The 21,046-nt window shown below is 41.2% G+C and overlaps 2 protein-coding genes across 5 annotated transcripts in view; one reads left to right on the top strand and one right to left on the bottom strand.

Moving 5' to 3' along the window:
• The first annotated feature begins 1,282 nt into the window (after positions 1-1,282).
• Positions 1,283-19,442, top strand: LOC133541259 (tumor necrosis factor receptor superfamily member 13C-like). Its single transcript, XM_061884551.1, has 3 exons — positions 1,283-1,764; positions 1,842-2,006; positions 15,773-19,442. Exons 1-3 carry the CDS (start codon positions 1,662-1,664, stop codon positions 16,024-16,026), a joined length of 522 nt encoding a protein of 173 aa, XP_061740535.1. The 5' UTR covers positions 1,283-1,661; the 3' UTR covers positions 16,027-19,442.
• The window catches only part of gucy2ca (guanylate cyclase 2Ca), a 70,727-nt gene continuing 67,843 nt past the window's right edge, over positions 18,163-21,046 (bottom strand). For all 4 annotated transcript variants that reach the window (XM_061884546.1, XM_061884545.1, XM_061884547.1 and 1 more), the window contains one exon: positions 18,163-20,015. In XM_061884546.1, coding sequence (XP_061740530.1) covers positions 19,823-20,015 — 193 coding nt within the window. In that variant the 3' untranslated portion in view covers positions 18,163-19,822. The remainder of the gene's footprint in view (positions 20,016-21,046) is intronic.

The following is a 21,046-nucleotide window of genomic DNA, read 5'->3' as shown; positions in this document are numbered from 1 at the left end:
TTTTCATCAGTTTTTATAAGTCCCTTCTTGTGCAGTATTATAAGCCTAGTTTATAATATTAAAATATTTTATGAGTCCCTTCTTTTGAAGTCCAAAACATGCATCTAATTACATTTTAAGTCTGAGTTAAATACTGTAGTATAAAAATCATTGTCACCTAAATAAAGTATGAACAAATTCTGCTTAGGGCCCCAATTTAGCCAATAATGGTTTTAACACAACTTTATAATGGCCACATTTTTCACAATTATATATATATATATATATATATATACATAGCTATATATATATATATAGGTATGTACGTATGTGTATATATGTATATATATGTAGAATAATGTATACACACAAATGTGTGTGTAAAATATTTTTCACAATTATTTCTACATATAGAAATAATTGAAAAATATCACAATTATTTCTATATATAATAGAAATATATATATATTAATGTCTATACTATGTATATATAATAGATCATAACAAATAATTGTTATGTATATATGTGTAAATATAAACTATATATAAAATGAATAATAACAAATCATTGTGAATATGATTGTATTTAAATATATGTAATATATTTAAAATAAATCTTTTTCACAATTATGTATATAAATATATACATAATTTGAAAACTACATTAATATATATATAACTATATATATTTAAAATAATTTTCACAATTATTTATATATTTAATTTTGAAAAACATAGACGTTATTATATATATATATATAGGAATATATATATATAATAATTGTTCACAATTATTGAGATATTTATATCAATAAATGGGAATATAGACGTTTGTAAATATTTATATACACAACTGTGAAAAATGTATACATTAATATGTAAATATATATATATATATCATAATTGTTCACAATTATTGAGATATATCAGTAAATGGGAATATAGACATTTATATACGTAATTGTGAAAAATATATACATATCATATATATTTAAAATATATATTTTTCACAATTATACATATTTAATTTTGAAGAATAGACATTTAAATACATATTTTTCAAAATGTATAGATATATCATTTTAAAAATATAGACATTTGTATATATATATATATATAAATACATATATATTACATTTTTCACAATTAGATATTTATATCAATAAATGGGAATATAGACATTGATATATATATATATACAGTATACAGTGTTTTTCACAGATTGCAAATGTACTTGTGGCAGTGGGGGCGTGGCTTGTCTGGTGTTAATATGACATCATACAATTTGCATATATATATTTTTTTCAATTGCCCCCCAAAAATGAAACATATATTTAAAAAAACATCTGTGTTATTAATATACCTTTTAAAAAGTTAAAAGTATTTGCATATATATTTGTGTTTTGTTTTGATCTATTTTTCATATGTTGCTCCTATTTGTTGACGACAGTGTGACACAGTCAGCAAATATTTGATATTGGACTGGGTACTGTAAGCATTTATTGATGCAGGGTGGGATCAGTCATGCGTGAGAGGCGGTATTTCAGGTCAGGAAGTGTGTCGTGTCTCCCCAAGGACTCTGCTGCGTGCTTGACTTCCTGTCAGATGGAGGAAGTCAACTATGTTCATGTTAAAGCGCGATCCATGCAGGAGATGTGACAAGTGTGCTGCTGCTCGTCGCCATGTCCAAGAAGACGTGTCTCCCGGGAAGCAGATGGGACAACCTTGTCAACCATTGCGTTCCCTTCAGCCTAGAGACCAGACCTCAACCTCACACACCAACAGGTGAGTTTTGTCAGTGTATTGTGTCTTGAATGTAAGCGGCAGAAAGAAGTAAGAGTTGTGTGACATGTTGTCAACAGAGCTCAGCCCCATATTCACACCTGCAGACATCCACTCTGACCCGCTGACGGCCCTGAGTCCGGTGCTGTGGGCGGTGCTGATGTTGACCACCCTGGCCTCCATCTTGGCTCTGCTCGTCTGCTTTGTGATGGACAGACGCCAGAGCAGACTACGCACAAGCTCGGGTAACTCCTGCGCCTTCTCTTCTAGGTTGCACTTTTTGCCTTTTGCTCATCAGAATATGGAGGGTCTAATGAAATAAATATCTTTAAATATTTCCCTTTTAATTCATCAGAAGTGGAATTAAGTACACAAATGTGTTATCTAATGTGTCATTAGTCTATTAATTGTAATTATTTTAAACTTTAATGAATTATTCAAATATTTATTTATGCAATCGTTTAATTAATTAGAATGTGAATTGAATACACAAATGTGGTATTAAATAGATAATTAGTTTATTTAATAAAAACTACTTTTAATGATTTTAAACCTGAATTATTAACTATTATTTATAACTAAATTTTAATGAATTGTTTAAATATTTATTCATTTAATAATTTAATCTATTATAATTGGAAATAAATATACACATGAGTCAATAAATGGATCATTAGTCTATTCAATGAAAATTACTTTTAATTATTTTAAACTATATTTATTTGAATATTTATTCATTCAACCATTTAATTAATTATAATTGGAATTAAACACACAAATGTGGTATAAAATTAGTCATTAGATGACTTATTGAAAAATTAATTGTATTTATTCTAAACTAATATTTATTTAGTCAACCATTTAACTAATTGTTCTTTAAATTAAATACACAAAAGTGTTACTAAATATATCGTTAGTTTATTTAATGAAAATAATTACTTTAATTATTTTAAACTTGAATGATTATTTTATATGTATTAATTAATCCATTTAATTATAATTGGAATTAAACATACATGTGTTATTCAATGCACCATTATTTATTTTATGCAAAATCACTTTTAATCACTTGTATTCATTATTTTGATATTTATTTATTCAATCATTGTAAGAATTAAAATTGGAATTAAATGCATGAATGTGTCATTAATTTATTGAATGTAAAATAACATTTAATAAATGTATTAATTGTTTCAGCATTCAATTGATTATTTAATCATGCTATCAATTTTAATTAAAATTAAATGCATTAAAGTGTTATTAAATGTGTCATTAATTAATTCAATTTTAAATTATATTTAATTGTTTAACATATATTGAGTATAAATACAATGTATACATTTCATTTATCGTTTCAGAATGTAATTAACCATTCTATCATTTTATTCATTATAATGGTAATCAAATACTTGAACGTGTAATCAACTATAACATTAATGTATTCCATTTTGAATTGCATTTAAATATATAAATAATTATTTCAATATCAAAATAAATATTTTGTTGATTTTTAAATATTTAATTAAATATTTAATCGTTATATAAATTTTGGATTTCATTATTTAATTATCGTTATATCATATTGTAATGCAATGAATTATTTAATTGATTATTTAATAAAATATTTCATGATTTATTCAATTATTTCTTGAATTTCAGCACTTTATAAATTTATTTGATCTGTCAACCTCAGCCATCAAAGTGAGTGGGTGGGGCTAACAGGCCAGGTAACCAATCACTTGTTAGGATCCGCCCACCGACTCTGAGGCATAAAATCATATCATAAAGCGGCTGAAACACAGGTTTGTGAAATTTTAAAAAATAATATCTTTAAATCATGACACAATTAATTAAATAAATAAATTCAATGAAAAAAATTATAATTATATTATTGAATACAAGTATTCAACATAATTAATTAAATTATGAAATAATGAAATATACTTTTACATTAGATAAATGAATAAAACATTCAAGTAATTAAATAAAAAATGTCCTTCAAATAAATAATTAAATTATTGAATACAATTTGATATTTCAATAATATTTCAATGAAATGAATGAAACATGAAGTCATTATTTAAAAATGTCACGGTTATTAATTCAGTTGCTTTTCTTTTCTGTATGAAGAGCTCTGGTGTAGAAGTTTTCCTGGTGGGAGTGTCTCCTGACTGGTGGGAGTGTCTCCTGACTGGCAGGGGTGTCCCCTGACCTGTGGGAGTGTCTCCTGACGGTGGGAGTGTCTCCTGAGCTGACGGGAGTGTCCCCTGACTGGTTGGGAGTGTCTCCTGACTGGCAGGGGTGTCCCCTAACCTGTGGGAGTGTCTCCCTGACTGGTGGGAGTGTCTCCTGACTGGTGGGAGTGTCTCCTGACTGGTGGGAGTGTCTCCTGACTGGTGGGAGTGTCTCCTGACTGGCGGGGAGTGTCTCCTGACGGTGGGAGTGTCCCCTGACTGTGTGGGAGTGTCTCCTGACTGGTGGGAGTGTCCCCTGACTGTTGGGAGTGTCTCCTGACTGGTGGGGAGTGTCTCCTGACTGGTGGGAGTGTCTCCTGACTGGTGGAGTGTCCCCTGACTGGTGGGAGTGTCCCCTGACTGTTGGGAGTGTCTCCTGACTGGTGGGAGTGTCTCCTGACTGGTGGGAGTGTCTTGTGTTCATGGAGGCACTCCCACTAGTGGGAGTGTCTCCTGAGTGTGTGGGCGTGTCTGGTGAGTGCACAGGAAGTGGAGGCAGCAGGTGCAAAGGATTGCCGATGGTAGAAAGTGGTCAGTTTCACTTCTCCATCCCGTGGGCCCCGCTCCTTTTTGCTGCTTGGGCTTCCTGTTCCCTTTTCAAAAGTCTGTCTTGGCGGAAGGTGAAACCAGGTCAACTTTAAAGTGCAAACCTAACTCTTGTTGTGATTGTGGGATCCTCAAAAGTGCTCAAAAATGTGAATTCAAGGAGGAGATATTTCAACAACCGTGTAATGTAGACCCCAGGACTGTTATAGTTTGTGGACACCAGGGTTGTAGTCGCATGTGTGTAGACCCCAGACTGTTATAGTTTGTGAACACCAGGTTGTAGCCCCATGTGTGTACACCCCAGACTGTTATAGTTTGTGGACACCAGGTTGTAGTCTCCAGTGTGTGTAGACCCCAGACTGTTATAGTTTGTGGACACCAGGTTGTAGTCCCATGTGTGTAGACCCCAGACTGTTATAGTTTGTGGACACCAGGTTGTAGCCCCATGTGTGTAGACCCCCAGACTGTTATAGTTTGTGGACACCAGGTTGTAGTCGCATGTGTGTAGACCCCAGACTGTTATAGTTTGTGGACACCAGGTTGTATAGTCCCCATGTGTGTAGACCCCAGACTGTTATAGTTTTTGGACACCAGGTTGTAGTCCCATGTGTGTAGACCCCAGACTGTTATAGTTTGTGACACCAGGTTGTATAGTCCCATGTGTGTAGACCCCAGACTGTTATAGTTTGTGGACACCAGGTTGTAGTCCCATGTGTGTAGACCCCAGACTGTTATAGTTTGTGGACACCAGGTTGTAGCCCCATGTGTGTAGACCCCAGACTGTTATAGTTTGTGGACACCAGGTTGTATAGTCCCATGTGTGTAGACCCCAGACTGTTATAGTTTGTGGACACCAGGTTGTAGTCCCATGTGTGTAGACCCCAGACTGTTATAGTTTGTGAACACCAGGTTGTATAGTCCCATGTGTGTAGACCCCAGACTGTTATAGTTTGTGGACACCAGGTTGGTAGTCCCATGTGTGTAGCGACCCCAGACTGTTATAGTTTGTGGACACCAGGTTGTATAGTCCCATGTGTGTAGACCCCAGACTGTTATAGTTTGTGGACACCAGGTTGTAGCCCCATGTGTGTAGACCCCAGACTGTTATAGTTTGTGGACACCAGGTTGTAGTCCCATGTGTGTAGACCCCAGACTGTTATAGTTTGTGGACACCAGGTTGTAGTCCCATGTGTGTAGACCCCAGACTGTTATAGTTTGTGGACACCAGGTTGTATAGTCCCATGTGTGTAGACCCCAGACTGTTATAGTTTGTGGACACCAGGTTGTAGTCCCCATGTGTGTAAGACCCCAGACTGTTAATAGTTTGTGAACACCAGGTTGTATAGTCCCATGTGTTGTAGACCCCAGACTGTTATAGTTTGTGGACACCAGGTTGTAGTCCCATGTGTGTACACCCCAGACTGTTATAGTTTGTGGACACCAGGTTGTATAGTCCCATTGTGTGTAGACCCCAGACTGTTATAGTTTGTGGACACCAGGTTGTAGCCCCATGTGTGTAGACCCCAGACTGTTATAGTTTGTGGACACCAGGTTGTAGTCCCATGTGTGTAGACCCCCAGACTGTTATAGTTTTGTGGACACCAGGTTGTAGTCCCCATGTGTGTAGACCCCAGACTGTTATAGTTTGTGAACACCAGGTTGTATAGTCCCATGTGTGTAGACCCCAGACTGTTATAGTTTGTGAACACCAGGTTGTATAGTCCCATGTGTGTAGACCCCAGACTGTTATAGTTTGTGTGGACACCAGGTTGTAGTCCCATGTGTGTAGACCCCAAGACTCTTATAGTTTGTGGACACCAGGTTGTAGTCCCATGTGTGTAGACCCCAGACTGTTATAGTTTGTGAACACCAGGTTGTATAGTCCCATGTGTGTAGACCCCAGACTGTTATATAGTTTGTGACACCAGGTTGTATAGTCCCATGTGTGTAGACCCCAGACTGTTATAGTTTGTGGACACCAGGTTGTAGTCCCATGTGTGTAGACCCCAGACTCTTATAGTTTGTGGACACCAGGTTGTAGTCCCATGTGTGTAGACCCCAGACTGTTATAGTTTGTGGACACCAGGTTGTAGCCCACATGTGTGTAGACCCCAGACTGTTATAGTTTGTGGACACCAGGTTGTATAGTCCCATGTGTGTAGACCCCCAGACTGTTTATAGTTTGTGGACACCAGGTTGTAGTCCCATGTGTGTAGACCCCAGACTGTTATAGTTTGTGAACACCAGGTTGTATAGTCCCATGTGTGTAGACCCCCAGACTGTTATAGTTTGTGGACACCAGGTTGTAGTCCCATGTGTGTACACCCAGACTGTTATAGTTTGTGGACACCAGGTTGTATAGTCCCATGTGTGTAGACCCCAGACTGTTATAGTTTGTGGACACCAGGTTGTAGCCCCATGTGTGTAGACCCCAGACTGTTATAGTTTGTGGACACCAGGTTGTAGTCCCATGTGTGTAGACCCCAGACTGTTATAGTTTGTGGACACCAGGTTGTAGTCCCATGTGTGTAGACCCCAGACTGTTATAGTTTGTGGACACCAGGTTGTATAGTCCCATGTGTGTAGACCCCAGACTGTTATAGTTTGTGGACACCAGGTTGTAGTCCCATGTGTGTAGACCCCAGACTGTTATAGTTTGTGGACACCAGGTTGTATAGTCCCATGTGTGTAGACCCCAGACTGTTATAGTTTGTGGACACCAGGTTGTAGTCCCATGTGTGTACACCCCAGACTGTTATAGTTTGTGGACACCAGGTTGTATAGTCCCATGTGTGTAGACCCCAGACTGTTATAGTTTGTGGACACCAGGTTGTAGCCCCATGTGTGTAGACCCCAGACTGTTATAGTTTGTGGACACCAGGTTGTTAAGATCCCATGTGTGTAGACCCCAGACTGTTATAGTTTGTGGGACACCAGGTTGTAGTCCCATGTGTGTAGACCCCAGACTGTTATAGTTTGTGAACACCAGGTTGTATAGTCCCATGTGTGTAGACCCCAGACTGTTATAGTTTGTGAACACCAGGTTGTATAGTCCCATGTGTGTAGACCCAGACTGTTATAGTTTGTGGACACCAGGTTGTAGTCCCATGTGTGTAGACCCCAGACTCTTATAGTTTGTGGACACCAGGTTGTAGTCCCATGTGTGCTATATATAAGGGCTGCGACTAACGATTAATTTGATAATAGATTAATCTGTTGATTATTACTTCGATTAATCGATTAATGAATAAATATGCATTTTCATGGAAGGAATAAAAATAAATGATGATGATTAATAATCGGATAAAAGGGACAAACTACATTTCTATCCTTTCCAATACTTTATTTAAAAACAGCATACTGGCACCATGTCCTTTCGACCTGTCAAATAAAACAAGGCAAGTGTTACAAAAATGTTTTTTTTTTTTCTATAAAGTGCACCATTGTCCTGCACAATAGCAATATTTTGCTAGGGGAAATTCAAACTTGGCTATTATCTATTCCAACCATTCTGCAATGTTGGGATGCTGAATGTCTTTCCTCTAGTAGCATGGTCGTAAGGCAGATTGACTTCATGTTCCATTCCTCTCCAATGTAGTGGCATGTATTGCCAAGGTGGCTACACTTGTCCACACATCAGTAGTGAGAGCAATTTTGCTCTGGTGTGGCTTTTATATGTCAGTCTACACTGCATGGAATGTCTGCTCGTACTTCCTCTCCATCAGTTTGGTAAAATAGGTCTCGAAGGAAGAGTGTAACCAGGGTTGAGGACATGAATCATTTGTCTAAAACCTTCATCCTTCACCATTGATAGTAGCCTCATGTCGGTTAGCAACATATTCAGGATAGCATCAGTCAATGCAGCCGCTTGCTGTGGTGTGCGGACCTTCCTTTGTACCAAGTCTCTAATGCTGGCTTGTTTCTTTCTGAAATGATGAGAAACCATATTATGAACGTACATAGTAGCATCAATTTACATGGAACTCAATACATACCCAGTTGATTTAATAATTTCTGATGTAAAACACAAATACGCCACCACATTAAAAAAACAGCTAAATTTAATAAATAGACATTGGAGTTGCAGAATACACCAATTACAACACAGAAATGTAACTCATCAGATCAGAACTGGATCAGATAATGCAGTGGTTCTCAACCTTTTTTTAATTCAAGTACCTCATAATCGGAGCAAAACATTTTTGTTTGAAAAAAGGAGATAAAGAGGTCCTTGATTACATTTGTCATTGGGCCCAGAATCACGGCTTAATAAGACCCAGGACAGCTGAGTGGTTAACACTGTTGACCACCAAGCAAGGGCAACTGGGTTCAAATCTCTGTAAGGACTCAGTGTTTCTTTTTCAGTAGTGAGACAGGTGCTCAATTAAATATGTCGTTGGGGGCCCGAAATCTTTCTTTACGAAGACCAAGGATAGCTGAGTGGTTACAGCAGCTTGTTCCCAACCAAAGGGTACAGGGTTCAAGTCCCAGTCAGGTCCATCTGTAACTATGAAAGCTCCAGCAACAAGAGTAAATGTTTTATATCATATCTCACTGAGACAGGTTCGCAATTAAATATGTCATTGGGGCCAGAAATCTTGTCTACAGAAGACCAAGGATAGCTGAATGGTTAAACAGCTAGCTCCCAATCAAAGGGTCCTGGGTTCAATCCCAGTCAGGTCGATGAGTTTGCCAAGCCAAAGAATGCAGGAGTGGGTACGCTGGAAAATGTGGGGTTGCATCACCTCCCCCACACACACACTAAAGCTAAGTGGTAGCTGGTTAATTAACTTATAGTTAAAAAGGTAAGTATGAGTAATAATAACAAATAGTCTATAGTCCAAAAGTCTAAGGGTAACCTCGGGGGTTAGCTCCTCCTGTGTGCTGAGGCTAAGGTTGGTAAGTGTATTATCGGTAATTCCTGGCTGGGATGGGTGGGAATAGGAACATGAATAATTAATCATTGTGAGTGTTGACCAATTAGCTCTCCTCGCTCGGACCAACAATTAGTTAATAAAAAAAAGTACCAATAAGTACAACAAATTGGAATAATTGACGAGAGAAAAAATTCTATTTGGATAATGAAAAAAGATGGGATGGATAATAATAAAAAGGTAATTAAGAAAATAAAGAAGACTGTGCAGTTAATTGCATATCATTTATTAAAATTATGAGGAAATACATATTTTAGTTGTGCTTTATCTTATTTTCATCATCCAATTATTAATCATTTTTATTATCCAATTGCAATTAGGATTTGTCCACTGTCTTTTTTCTTTTCTTATTTCTTGTCTCATTGACTTCCCCTGTTTTTATTTATCCCATTTATTTTCCTTTTGTTTTTCATTATCCAATTAGAATGTTTTCTCTCTTCAATTATTCCAATTTGTTGTATTTATTGATTAACCAATTGACTAATTAACCAAGGAGAGCTAATTGGTCAACACTCACAATGATTAATTATTCATGTTCCTATTCCCACCCAACCAGGAATTACCGATGGTACACTTACCAACTTTAGCCTCAGCACACAGGAGAAGCTAACCCCCGAGGTTACCCTTAGACTTTTGGACTATAGACTATTTATTATTATTATTATTATCCATACTTACCTTTTTAACTATAAGTTAATTAACCAGTTACCACTTAGCTTTAGTGTGTGTGGGGGGGAGGTGATACACCCCCACATTGTCCGGCGTCCCCACTCCTGCATTCTTTGGCTTGGCAAGCCGATCGACCTGACTGGGATTGAACCCAGAACCCTTTGATTGGGAGCTAGCTGTTTAACCATTCAGCTATCCTTGGTCTTCTTAAGACAAGATTTCGGGCCCCAATGACATATTTAATTGAGAACCTGCCTCAGTAAACTATGATATAAAACATTTACTCTTGCTGCTGGAGCTTTCATAGTTTCCAGGGAACCTTGCAGGGATTTGATCCTTGCACTCTTTGATTAGGAGCTAGCTGCTTTAACCATTCAGCTATCCTTGGATGTCTTTGGGAGAGATTTCCGGCCCCAATGACATATTTATTTGCAAACCTGTCTCAGTAAACTATGATATAAAACATTTACTCTTGCTGTTGGAGATTTCATAGTTGCCGATGGACCTGGGTGGGATTTGAACCCAGACCCCTTTGATTTGTAGCTAGCTGCTTTAACCATTCAGCTATCCTTGGATGTCTTTAGGAGAGCTTTCGGGCCCCAATGACATATTTATTTGCAAACCTGTCTCAGTAAACTATGATATAAAATATTTACTCTTGCTGCTGGAGCTTTCATAGCTACCAGTGAACCTGGCTGGGATTTGAACCTTGCACTCTTTGATTAGGAGCTAGCTGCTTTAACCATTCAGCTATTCTTGGATGTCTATGATAGAGATTTCGGGCCTCAATGACATATTTATTTGCGAATCTGTCTCAGTAAACTAAGATATAAGACATTCACTCTTGCTGTTGGAGCTTTCATGGTTACCGATGAAACTGGGCGGGATTTGAACATAGACCCCTTTGATTTTGAGCTAGCTGCTTTAACCACTCAGCTATCCTTGGATGTCTTTGGACAGAGATTTCGGGCCCCAATGACATATTTATTTGCAAACCTGTCTCAGTAAACTATAATATAAAACATTTACTCTTGCTGCTGGAGCTTTCATAGTTACCGATGAAACTGGGCGGGATTTGAACATAGACCCCTTTGATTTTGAGCTAGCTGCTTTAACCACTCAGCTATCCTGGGATGTGTTTTGGAGAGATTTCGGGCCCCAATGACATATTTATTTGCAAACCTGTCTCAGTAAACTATGATATAAAATATTTGCTCTTGCTGCTGGAGCTTTCATAGCTACCAGTGAACCTGGCAGGGATTTGAACCTTGCACTCTTTGATTAGGAACTAGCTGCTTTAACCATTCAGCTATTCTTGGATGTCTATGAGAGAGATTTCGGGCCCCAATGACATATTTATTTGCGAACCTGTCTCAGTAAACTAAGATATAAGACAATCACTCTTGCTGTTGGAGCTTTCATGGTTACCGATGCACCTGGGTGGGATTTGAACCCAGACCCCTTTAATTTGTAGCTAGCTGCTTTAACCATTCAGCTATCCTTGGATGTCTTTAGGAGAGATTTCGAGCCCCAATGACATATTTATTTGCAAACCTGTCTCAGTAAACTATAATATAAAACATTTACTCTTGCTGCTGGAGCTTTCATAGTTACCGATGAAACTGGGCGGGATTTGAACATAGACCCCTTTGATTTTGAGCTAGCTGCTTTAACCACTCAGCTATCCTTGGATGTGTTTCGGAGAGATTTCGGGCCCCAATGACATTTTTATTTGCAAACCTGTCTCAGTAAACTATGATATAAAACAGTTACCCTTGCCGCTGGAGCTTTCATAGTTACCGATGGATTTGGGTGGGATGTGAACCCAGGCCCCTTTGATTTGTAGCTAGCTGCTTTAACCACTCAGCTACCGTTGGACTTTTGACAGTTACATTTCTGGCCCCAATGACATATTTAATTTGCGAACCTGTCTCGGTAATCAATTATATAAAATACTAACTCATACGGCTAGAGCTTTCCTAGCTACGGATGATCCTGACTGGGATTTGAACCCTGTACCCTTTGATTGGGAGGTATCTGCTTCAACTACTCAGCTATCCTTGGTCTACTGAAAACCAGATTTCAGGGCCCAATGACATATTTAATTGCCAACCGTTCACGGTAAACTATGATATAAAACTGTGACTTGAGATTTCCAAGTTAGTGATGGACCTGACCGATGAACTCCCTACCGTTTGATTGGAAGATAGCTGCTTTAACCACTCAGCTTGAGAACCGGTCACACTAAACCACAATGATAGTGAAACAAAACACTGACTCTTTATTGAAATTTGAACCCAGCTCCCCTGGCTTGTTGGCCAACGGTGTCAACTGGAGATTTTTAAGTTTGCACCTGACCTGACAGGGACTACAAACCAGTACCCCTTGGTTAACAGTTATTGGTGTTAACCACTCAGTTTTCATGGGTCTTCTTAAGAACAGATTTTGGGCCCCACACCTGTCGCAGTAAACTATGATCGAGTTGCAACAAAACACCAACTCTTCCAAGTGGAGTTTTGTATGTTACATCATGTTAACATTGGCTTCACGGTGGCAGAGGGGTTACTGTGTCTCCCTCACAATGCGAAGGTCCTGTAGTCCTGGGTTCAATCCCGGGCTTGGGATCTTTCTGTGTGGAGTTTGCATGTTCTCCCCGTGAATGCGTGGGTTCCCTCCAGGTACTCCGGCTTCCTCCCACTTCCAAAGACATGCACCTGGGGATAGGTTGATTGCCAACACTAAATGGTCCCTAGTGTGTGAATGTTGTCTGTCTATCTGTGTTGGCCCTGCGATGAGGCAGCGACTTGTCCAGGGTTTACCCCGCCTTCCGCCCGATTGTAGCTGAGATAGGCGCCAGCGACCCCAAAAGGGAATAAGTGGTAGAAAATGGATGGGATGTATGGATCATGTTAACATCAATGTTTATGGAACATGTTCACAAAAAATCTAGCTGTCAACACTGAATATTCCATTTTTGCATTTATTTTCACAGTTTATGAACATACATTTATATTTTGTTGATTATTGTTTTTCAGCTCTGTTTGTAAATGTTGCAGTTTATAAATTAAGGTTTGGGGGGGTGGGGGGGAGCCTCAGCGCATGCGCATTGCATACATCCAACGAATCGACTAAATTCATCGCCAACTGTTTTTATAATCGATTAAATAGATTAGTTGTTGCAGCCCTAATATATATACATATATACACACATACATATGTGTATATATACACATATATCTATATATATATATATATATATAGATATATGTACATACATATATATGTATGTATGTATATATGTATGTGTGTGTATATATATGTATGTATATACATGTATATGTATATACAGTGGGGCAAAAAAGTATTTAGTCAGCCAGCGATTGTGCAAGTTCTCCAACTTAAAATGATGACAGAGGTCTGTAATTTTCATCATAGGTACACTTCAACTGTGAGAGACAGAATGTGAAAAAAAATTCCAGGAATTCACATTGTAAGAATTTTAAAGAATTTATTTGTAAATTATGGTGGAAAATAAGTATTTGGTCAACCATTCAAAGCTCTCACTGATAGAAGGAAGTTTTGCCTCAAAATCTCACGATACATGGCCCCATTCATTCTTTCCTTACCACGGATCAATCGTCCTGTCCCCTTAGCAGAAAAACAGCCCCAAAGCATGATGTTTCCACCCCCATGCTTCACAGTAGGTATGGTGTTCTTGGGATGCAACTCAGTATTCTTCTTCCTCCAAACACGACCAGTTGAGTTTATACCAAAATGGATACATGGATGATACAGCAGAGGATTGGGAGAATGTCATGTGGTCAGATGAAACCAAAATTGAACTTTTTGGATTAGATTCATAAACATGTTCCTACCTGCTACCCTTGTCCGGAGGAGTCTGTTTGCATCCCGGGAGAACAATGTTCGCAGTAAGCTCCGACCCCCTGTCATGACAGAAAGTTCTGTGGTCAGATGAAACAAAAATGGAGCTGTTTGGCCACAATACCCAGCAATATGTTGGGAGGAGAAAAGGTACCAACCGCCAAGCATGGTGGTGGTAGTATTAGGGTCTGGGCTCGTTTTGCTGCCAACGGAACTGCTGCTTTAAATGGGACAGTGAAAAAGGAGGATTAGCTCCAAATTCTTCAGGACAACCTAAAATTATCAGCCCGGAGGTTTCAGCTAAATGTGTTGGTTTTCTAACATGGACTTGTTTCTTCAACATTGTCCCCACATTTAAGTCAGGACTTTGGGAAGGCCATTCTAAAACTTTTATTCTAACCTGATTTAGCCATTCCTTCACCACTTTTGACGTGTGTTTGGGGTCATTGTCATGTTGGAACACCCAACTGTGCCCAAGACCCAACCTCCGGGCTGATGGTTCCAGGTTGTCTTGAAGAATTTGTAGGTCATCCTCCTTTTTCATTGTCCCATTTACTCTCTGTAAAGCAGTAAAACAGGCCCAGAACATAATACTACCACCACCATGCTTGACGGTAGGTATGGTGTTCCTGGGATTAAAAGGCCTCACCTTTTCTCCTCCAAACATATTGCTGGGTATTGTGGCCAAACAGCTCCATTTTCGTTCCATCTGACATCACATGGACAAAGATAAGACCTTCTGGAGGAAAGTTCTGTGGTCAGATGAAACAAGAATGGAGCTGTTTGGCCACAATACCCAGCAATATGTTGAGAAAAGAGTTCCCAGTGAGAAGACCAAAATCTGTCTTTGGAACCTACCAGGAGTAAGGCTCGTAAAACTCCCTTGTGTAGGGGAGGAAGCAACATGAAGGTGTTCCTGTTTCTTTCACGTATTAGAATCAAACAGAAATATATTGTCTGATACAAGGACGATAAAATCGAAGAGGAAGCAGGACCAGAATCCTCTCCAGGCGACTTCCTTTTTCCACTGTTTTACGAAGGTCTCTTTGAACTTTTTTACGGATCTCTTCTTTGAACTCTTTTACAAAGCTCTTTGAACTATTTTACAAACTTATTTGAACTCTTTTACTAACTTCTTCTTTGAGCTCTTTTTCAAACCTCTTTGAACTCTTTTACAAACCTCTTCTTTGAACTCTTTTACAAACCTCTTTGAACTCTTTTACAAACCTCTTCTTGGAACTGTTTTACAAACCTCTTTGAACTATTTTACGACCTTTTCTGTGAACTGTGTACGACCCTCGTCCCTTAGAAACAGCTGTGGACATGTGGTCAGAGAAAGTCCAAATAACAATCTTTCGCCAGAGCGTGGGTGACACTGTAAGAGGTTACAGGTGGACACATTCACTCCTCAATTGAGCCAAATTGAATCCTGTCTCTGTTTCATTCTTTGCTTCTTGTCTTGTTTAATAGATGTCATCAGTGTTTGAACCTGACACTACAACTGAGATGTATGTAGCAATCAAATAAGTGGTGTGTACTGAGTACAATACTTACAGTATTAACACTTTTCAGGGCACGACAAAAACCTTGATTTTAGCAAACCTATACTCGGACTGGAATTAGTGTTAAACTTGTAAATAAAAGTGAGAAATGTGATCAATGTGATCCAGTGTGTGGATCAACAGTTTGCTCACCTCCGATGAATTCCACGGTGTCCAAAAGTGTGAATAAATATTTTCTTTGCAGAGCAAACAGAAGTTGAAGAACAGCCTTCGGCCTCCAAGAGCAGCAGCGCCGCTACCGGAGCCCACCATCCTCATCCTCATCTTCATCACCACCAGTGGCGTGACGGACTCCACCATTGTGACTGTCCGGGGTCAGGGCGACCAGCCCGGGAGGAAGGAGGCGTGGTGGTGTGCTGGCCGGCCGGGGAGCACAGAGTTCCACTTCCTGCCACAGAGCTGGGGGACACCGCCTTGGTGACCACCAAGACTGTGTAGAAGAAGCTCACTTCCTGCCACAGAGCTGGGGGACACCGACTTGGTGACCACCAAGACTGTGTAGAAGAATCTCACCTCCTGAAGACCTCACTTCCTGCCACGGAGCTGGGGGACACCGCCTTCGTGACCACCAAGACTGTGTAGATGAAGCTCACTTCCTGATTACCTCACTTCCTGCCACGGAGCTGGGGGACACCGCCTTGGTGACCACCAAGACTGTGTAGAAGAATCTCACCTCCTGAAGACCTCACTTCCTGCCACGGAGCTGGGGGACACCGCCTTCGTGACCACCAAGACTGTGTAGATGAAGCCCACTTCCTGAAGACCTAACTTCCTGCCACGGAGCTAGGGGACACCGCCTTGGTGACCACAAAGACTGTGTAGATGAAGCTCATTTCCTGATTACCTCACTTCCTGCCACGGAGCTGGGGGACACCGCCTTGGTGACCACCAAGACTGTGTAGAAGAATTTCACCTCCTGAAGACCTCACTTCCTGCCACGGAGCTGGGGGACACCGCCTTGGTGACCACCAAGACTGTGTAGAAGAAGCTCACTTCCTGCCACAGAGCTGGGGGACACCAACTTGGTGACCACCAAGACTGTGTAGAAGAATTTCACCTCCTGAAGACCTCACTTCCTGCCACGGAGCTGGGGGACACCGCCTTCGTGACCACCAAGACTGTGTAGATTAAGCTCACTTCCTGCCACGGAGCTGGGGGACACCGCCTTGGTGACCACCAAGACTGTGTAGAAGAATCTCACCTCCTGAAGACCTCACTTCCTGCCACGGAGCTGGGGGACACCGCCTTCGTGACCACCAAGACTGTGTAGAAGAAGCTCACTTCCTGCCACAGAGCTGGGGGACACCAACTTGGTGACCACGAAGACTGTGTAGAAGAATTTCACCTCCTGAAGACCTCACTTCCTGCCACAGAGCTGGGGGACACCGCCTTGGTGACCACCAAAACTGTGTAGAAGAAGCTCACTTCCTGCCGCGGAGCTGGGGGACACCGCCTTCATGACCACCAAGACTGTGTAGATGAAGCTCACTTCCTGCCGCGGAACTGTGGGACACCGCCTTGGTGACCACCAAGACTGTATAGAAGAATCTCACCTCCTGAAGACCAAACTTCCGGCCACGGAGCTGGGAGACACCGCCTTCATGACCACCAAGACTGTGTAGATGAAGCTCACTTCCTGCCACAGAGCTGGGGGACACCAACTTGGTGACCACCAAGACTGTGTAGAAGAATTTCACCTCCTGAAGACCTCACTTCCTGCCACGGAGCTGGGGGACACCGCCTTCGTGACCACCAAGACTGTGTAGATTAAGCTCACTTCCTGCCACGGAGCTGGGGGACACCGCCTTGGTGACCACCAAGACTGTGTAGAAGAATCTCACCTCCTGAAGACCTCACTTCCTGCCACGGAGCTGGGGGACACCGCCTTCGTGACCACCAAGACTGTGTAGAAGAAGCTCACTTCCTGCCACAGAGCTGGGGGACACCAACTTGGTGACCACGAAGACTGTGTAGAAGAATTTCACCTCCTGAAGACCTCACTTCCTGCCACAGAGCTGGGGGACACCGCCTTGGTGACCACCAAAACTGTGTAGAAGAAGCTCACTTCCTGCCGCGGAGCTGGGGGACACCGCCTTCATGACCACCAAGACTGTGTAGATGAAGCTCACTTCCTGCCGCGGAACTGTGGGACACCGCCTTGGTGACCACCAAGACTGTATAGAAGAATCTCACCTCCTGAAGACCAAACTTCCGGCCACGGAGCTGGGAGACACCGCCTTCATGACCACCAAGACTGTGTAGATGAAGCTCACTTCCTGATTACCTCACTTCCTGCCATGGAGCTGGGGGACACCGCCTTGGTGACCACCAAGACCGTGTAAAAGAAGCACACCTCCTGATGACCACAACTTGGAAAAGCAAGCCGCTGACTCCTCAAACAGGGAAGTGCTAAGTTCTTGTCTTCAAACTTTCTTACATTAGCCTTCGCTGATTCCTGCTGTGGCCTTTCTAAATAAAATTCCCAGAAGACAGTGTCCCAGGCGTGTAGGCCCCTCACTTCCCCATTTTCATAACCTTTTCTTTCTGCTTCCATTTAGTCTTTTCAACCGGAAGTACAAGTGATAGATAGGTAGGTCTTTATTGTCATTGCAAAAGTACAAGGAAACGTGTTATCAACACAAACTCGTTCAAGATGAGACAAAGAAACAGTGTACAGGTTTACAGAACAGGAACAACAAGGCGCCCCATAAAAGATGGGGAAAAAGGTAAAACATTGGGGAAGGATGAGTAAAAAAATACAATCTAGACTGGGCTCCTAAGGGGGTCCAGTCTGGAGTGGGAAAAAAAACCCTCCATGGCAAAGCACATACATCTCCAGATATCTAGCAACGGAGGGAAGGGAGTGCGGGGTCATGGTGGCAGGCCGCAGCTCTCAGGCGTTGACCATCCTTTCCTCCCCTATGGGATTTGCGTCAAGGGCATTGGATTGGGAGGTGGGGTTTGTATGTGTGGCGTATATTTTTGTGGATACATGTTTGTGTGTAAACCTGCAGTCTCTGTTCCATGGCCTTGATGTCGTGCAGCCAATAGTCAGTCCAAAGTCAACAACAGATGTGTGTCCATGAGAGACAAGAAGAGAGTTTGTTGTGTCTTTGCCACACTGTCCTTCAGGAGTTTCCAAGCCAGGGAAACTATCCAAGTTAGAATGTTTTGTATGCCAGTGAAAATAACATTTTCACTCTAAATTGTCTATGACTGGTCCTCAAAAACCTGCGGGGCAGACAGTCCGATGTGATCCAGATACTGAGAGCATGTTCCTCCGGTCTGTCCTTTTCTTACTTATCCGGTTCTAAAGGGTTCGGGCCACCGAGAGGTTGCGTGCAGTGGGAAGTTCTGATGTAGAGGGGAGGTGCTGGCTTTTCTGGATTCTGTGGTTTGAATGTTGCCATCTTCGTTTGTCCATACCTTGGCGGGGAACTTTATTTTGAAAAGTTTGCCGACCCGGTCAGCTGCTTTTAGACAGGTCACAGCAACCTAAGAAAGTTCTTACACAAAACAACTTAGTCCGAACACAAGAATGTAGCACCTGTGCTTCAGACACAGCCCCTCCCTGTGAACTCTGCCTTGCAACAAGAACCTTTATTGTCACACCACTTCCTGGCAACTAAGATGTACATAATCAAATAAGTAGTGTGTATTCAGTACAATATTTACAGTACTAACACTTTTTAAGGCACACCAAAAACCTGGATTTAGCAAAGACTGGACTGAGTCGCCCACACAGCATGAACTATACCCTGCTGCCATCTGGTGTCTGGGACTGGAATTACAGTAGTGTCGAACTTGCAAATAAAACTGAGAAATGTGAAAATAAAAGAAGAACAAAAACTGGACAGCAGGTGTCATAATCGGACTATTCATCATTTTGTACCAAAAACTATTATTTATTGACACACACAAAAGTATTGAAAATCGGTACCGTATCGGTCCAAATGTGAACGGCATATCAAAGCAACAGTTTGACTGCACACTTCCTGTCTATTTTTAGCGAGGTGACAAAAAGTAGACGCAGGAGAAGTTCACAACAGGAAGTGACTCCAGGCGGTCTGCAGACATCGTTTCATAACACAAGACGTGACTCCATAAGCACATAAGGGACAATGAAGGTGATGCCAAATAAGACTTTTTCAGCAAATTGTGGTCGCCAGAGTCCCGGCGTGGAGTCCAAAGAACGCCCGCAGTGTTCGTAGCAGGAAGTCCTGGTCCTGCACCGTCACAGGTAAGTTCCGGGCTCATCCGTGACGGCCAAGTGGAAGTACTCGGGCGGCCCGCCATCCGGGTGCCTCTTCGACGCTTTGGCAGACAAGGTTTTCCTCTTCTCCAGGACCTCGGCACCTTCTCCTCGCTGCTCCAGGCTGGACACGATCATCTCAGCCAGGTCCTGCTGCAGCCTCTGGAAGTTCTCCCTGGACCCACACCAAGGTCTGGTCAAGAACAAGGACACTCGCTCGTGCTTCCAACCCAATGACAGTCTTACTTCAAATTAGGGTTGTACTAGTGTAGTATCATGATACTTGGTATACTGGTACTAGTGTAGTATCATGATACTTGGTATACTGGTACTAGTGTAGTATCATGATACTTGGTATACTGGTACTAGTGTAGTATCATGATACTTGGTATACTGGTACTAGTGTAGTATCATGGTACTTGGTATACTGGTACTAGGGTAGTATCATGATACTTGGTATACTGGTACTAGTGTAGTATCATGATACTTGGTATACTGGTATATATGTGTGTGTATATATATTTATATATATATGTAGGTGTAGGAAAAATCACAAGACTACTTTATCTCTACAGAACTGTTTCAAGAGGGGTTCCCTCAATCATCTCCTGATGATTGAGGGAACCCCTCATGAAACAGTTCTGTAGAGATGAAGTAGTGATTTTTCCCACCCCTCATATTGCGCTAAAACGGTATCGAGCACTATCCTCTGGATAATCCAATCAAGACATATATATATATATATATATATATATATATAAATAAATGATAAATGGGTTGTACTTGTATAGCGCTTTTCTACCTTCAAGGTACTCAAAGCGCTTTGACACTACTTCCACATTTACCCATTCACACACACATTCACACACTGATGGAGGGAGCTGCCATGCAAGGCGCCAACCAGCACCCATCAGGAGCAAGGGTGAAATGTCTTGCTCAGGACACAACGGACGTGACTAAAGTAGTCTTGTGATTTTTCCCACACCTACATATATATATATATATATATATACACACACACACATACATATATATATATATATATTCTACTATATTCCCTCTGGATTGGCAGACCGGGGTGGTGGTCCCTCTCTTTAAGAAGGGGGACCGGAGGGTGTGTTCCAACTATCGTGGGATCACACTCCTCAGCCTTCCCGGTAAGGTTTATTCAGGTGTACTTGAGAGGAGGCTTCGCCGGATAGTCGA

The sequence above is a fragment of the Nerophis ophidion genome, linkage group LG23 (genome assembly GCF_033978795.1).
Source record: "Nerophis ophidion isolate RoL-2023_Sa linkage group LG23, RoL_Noph_v1.0, whole genome shotgun sequence".
NCBI lineage: Eukaryota > Metazoa > Chordata > Actinopteri > Syngnathiformes > Syngnathidae > Nerophis > Nerophis ophidion.
This window is presented reverse-complemented; position numbering and strand designations above follow the sequence as displayed.

Coding starts and splice junctions, on each gene's coding strand:
- LOC133541259 (XM_061884551.1), top strand. CDS start 1,662: ATGTCCAAGAAGACGTGTCTCCCGGGAAGCAGATGGGACAACCTTGTC. Junction 1,765..1,841: donor TCAACCTCACACACCAACAG/GTGAGTTTTGTC, acceptor TGTTGTCAACAG/AGCTCAGCCCCATATTCACA. Junction 2,007..15,772: donor CAGACTACGCACAAGCTCGG/GTAACTCCTGCG, acceptor TTTTCTTTGCAG/AGCAAACAGAAGTTGAAGAA.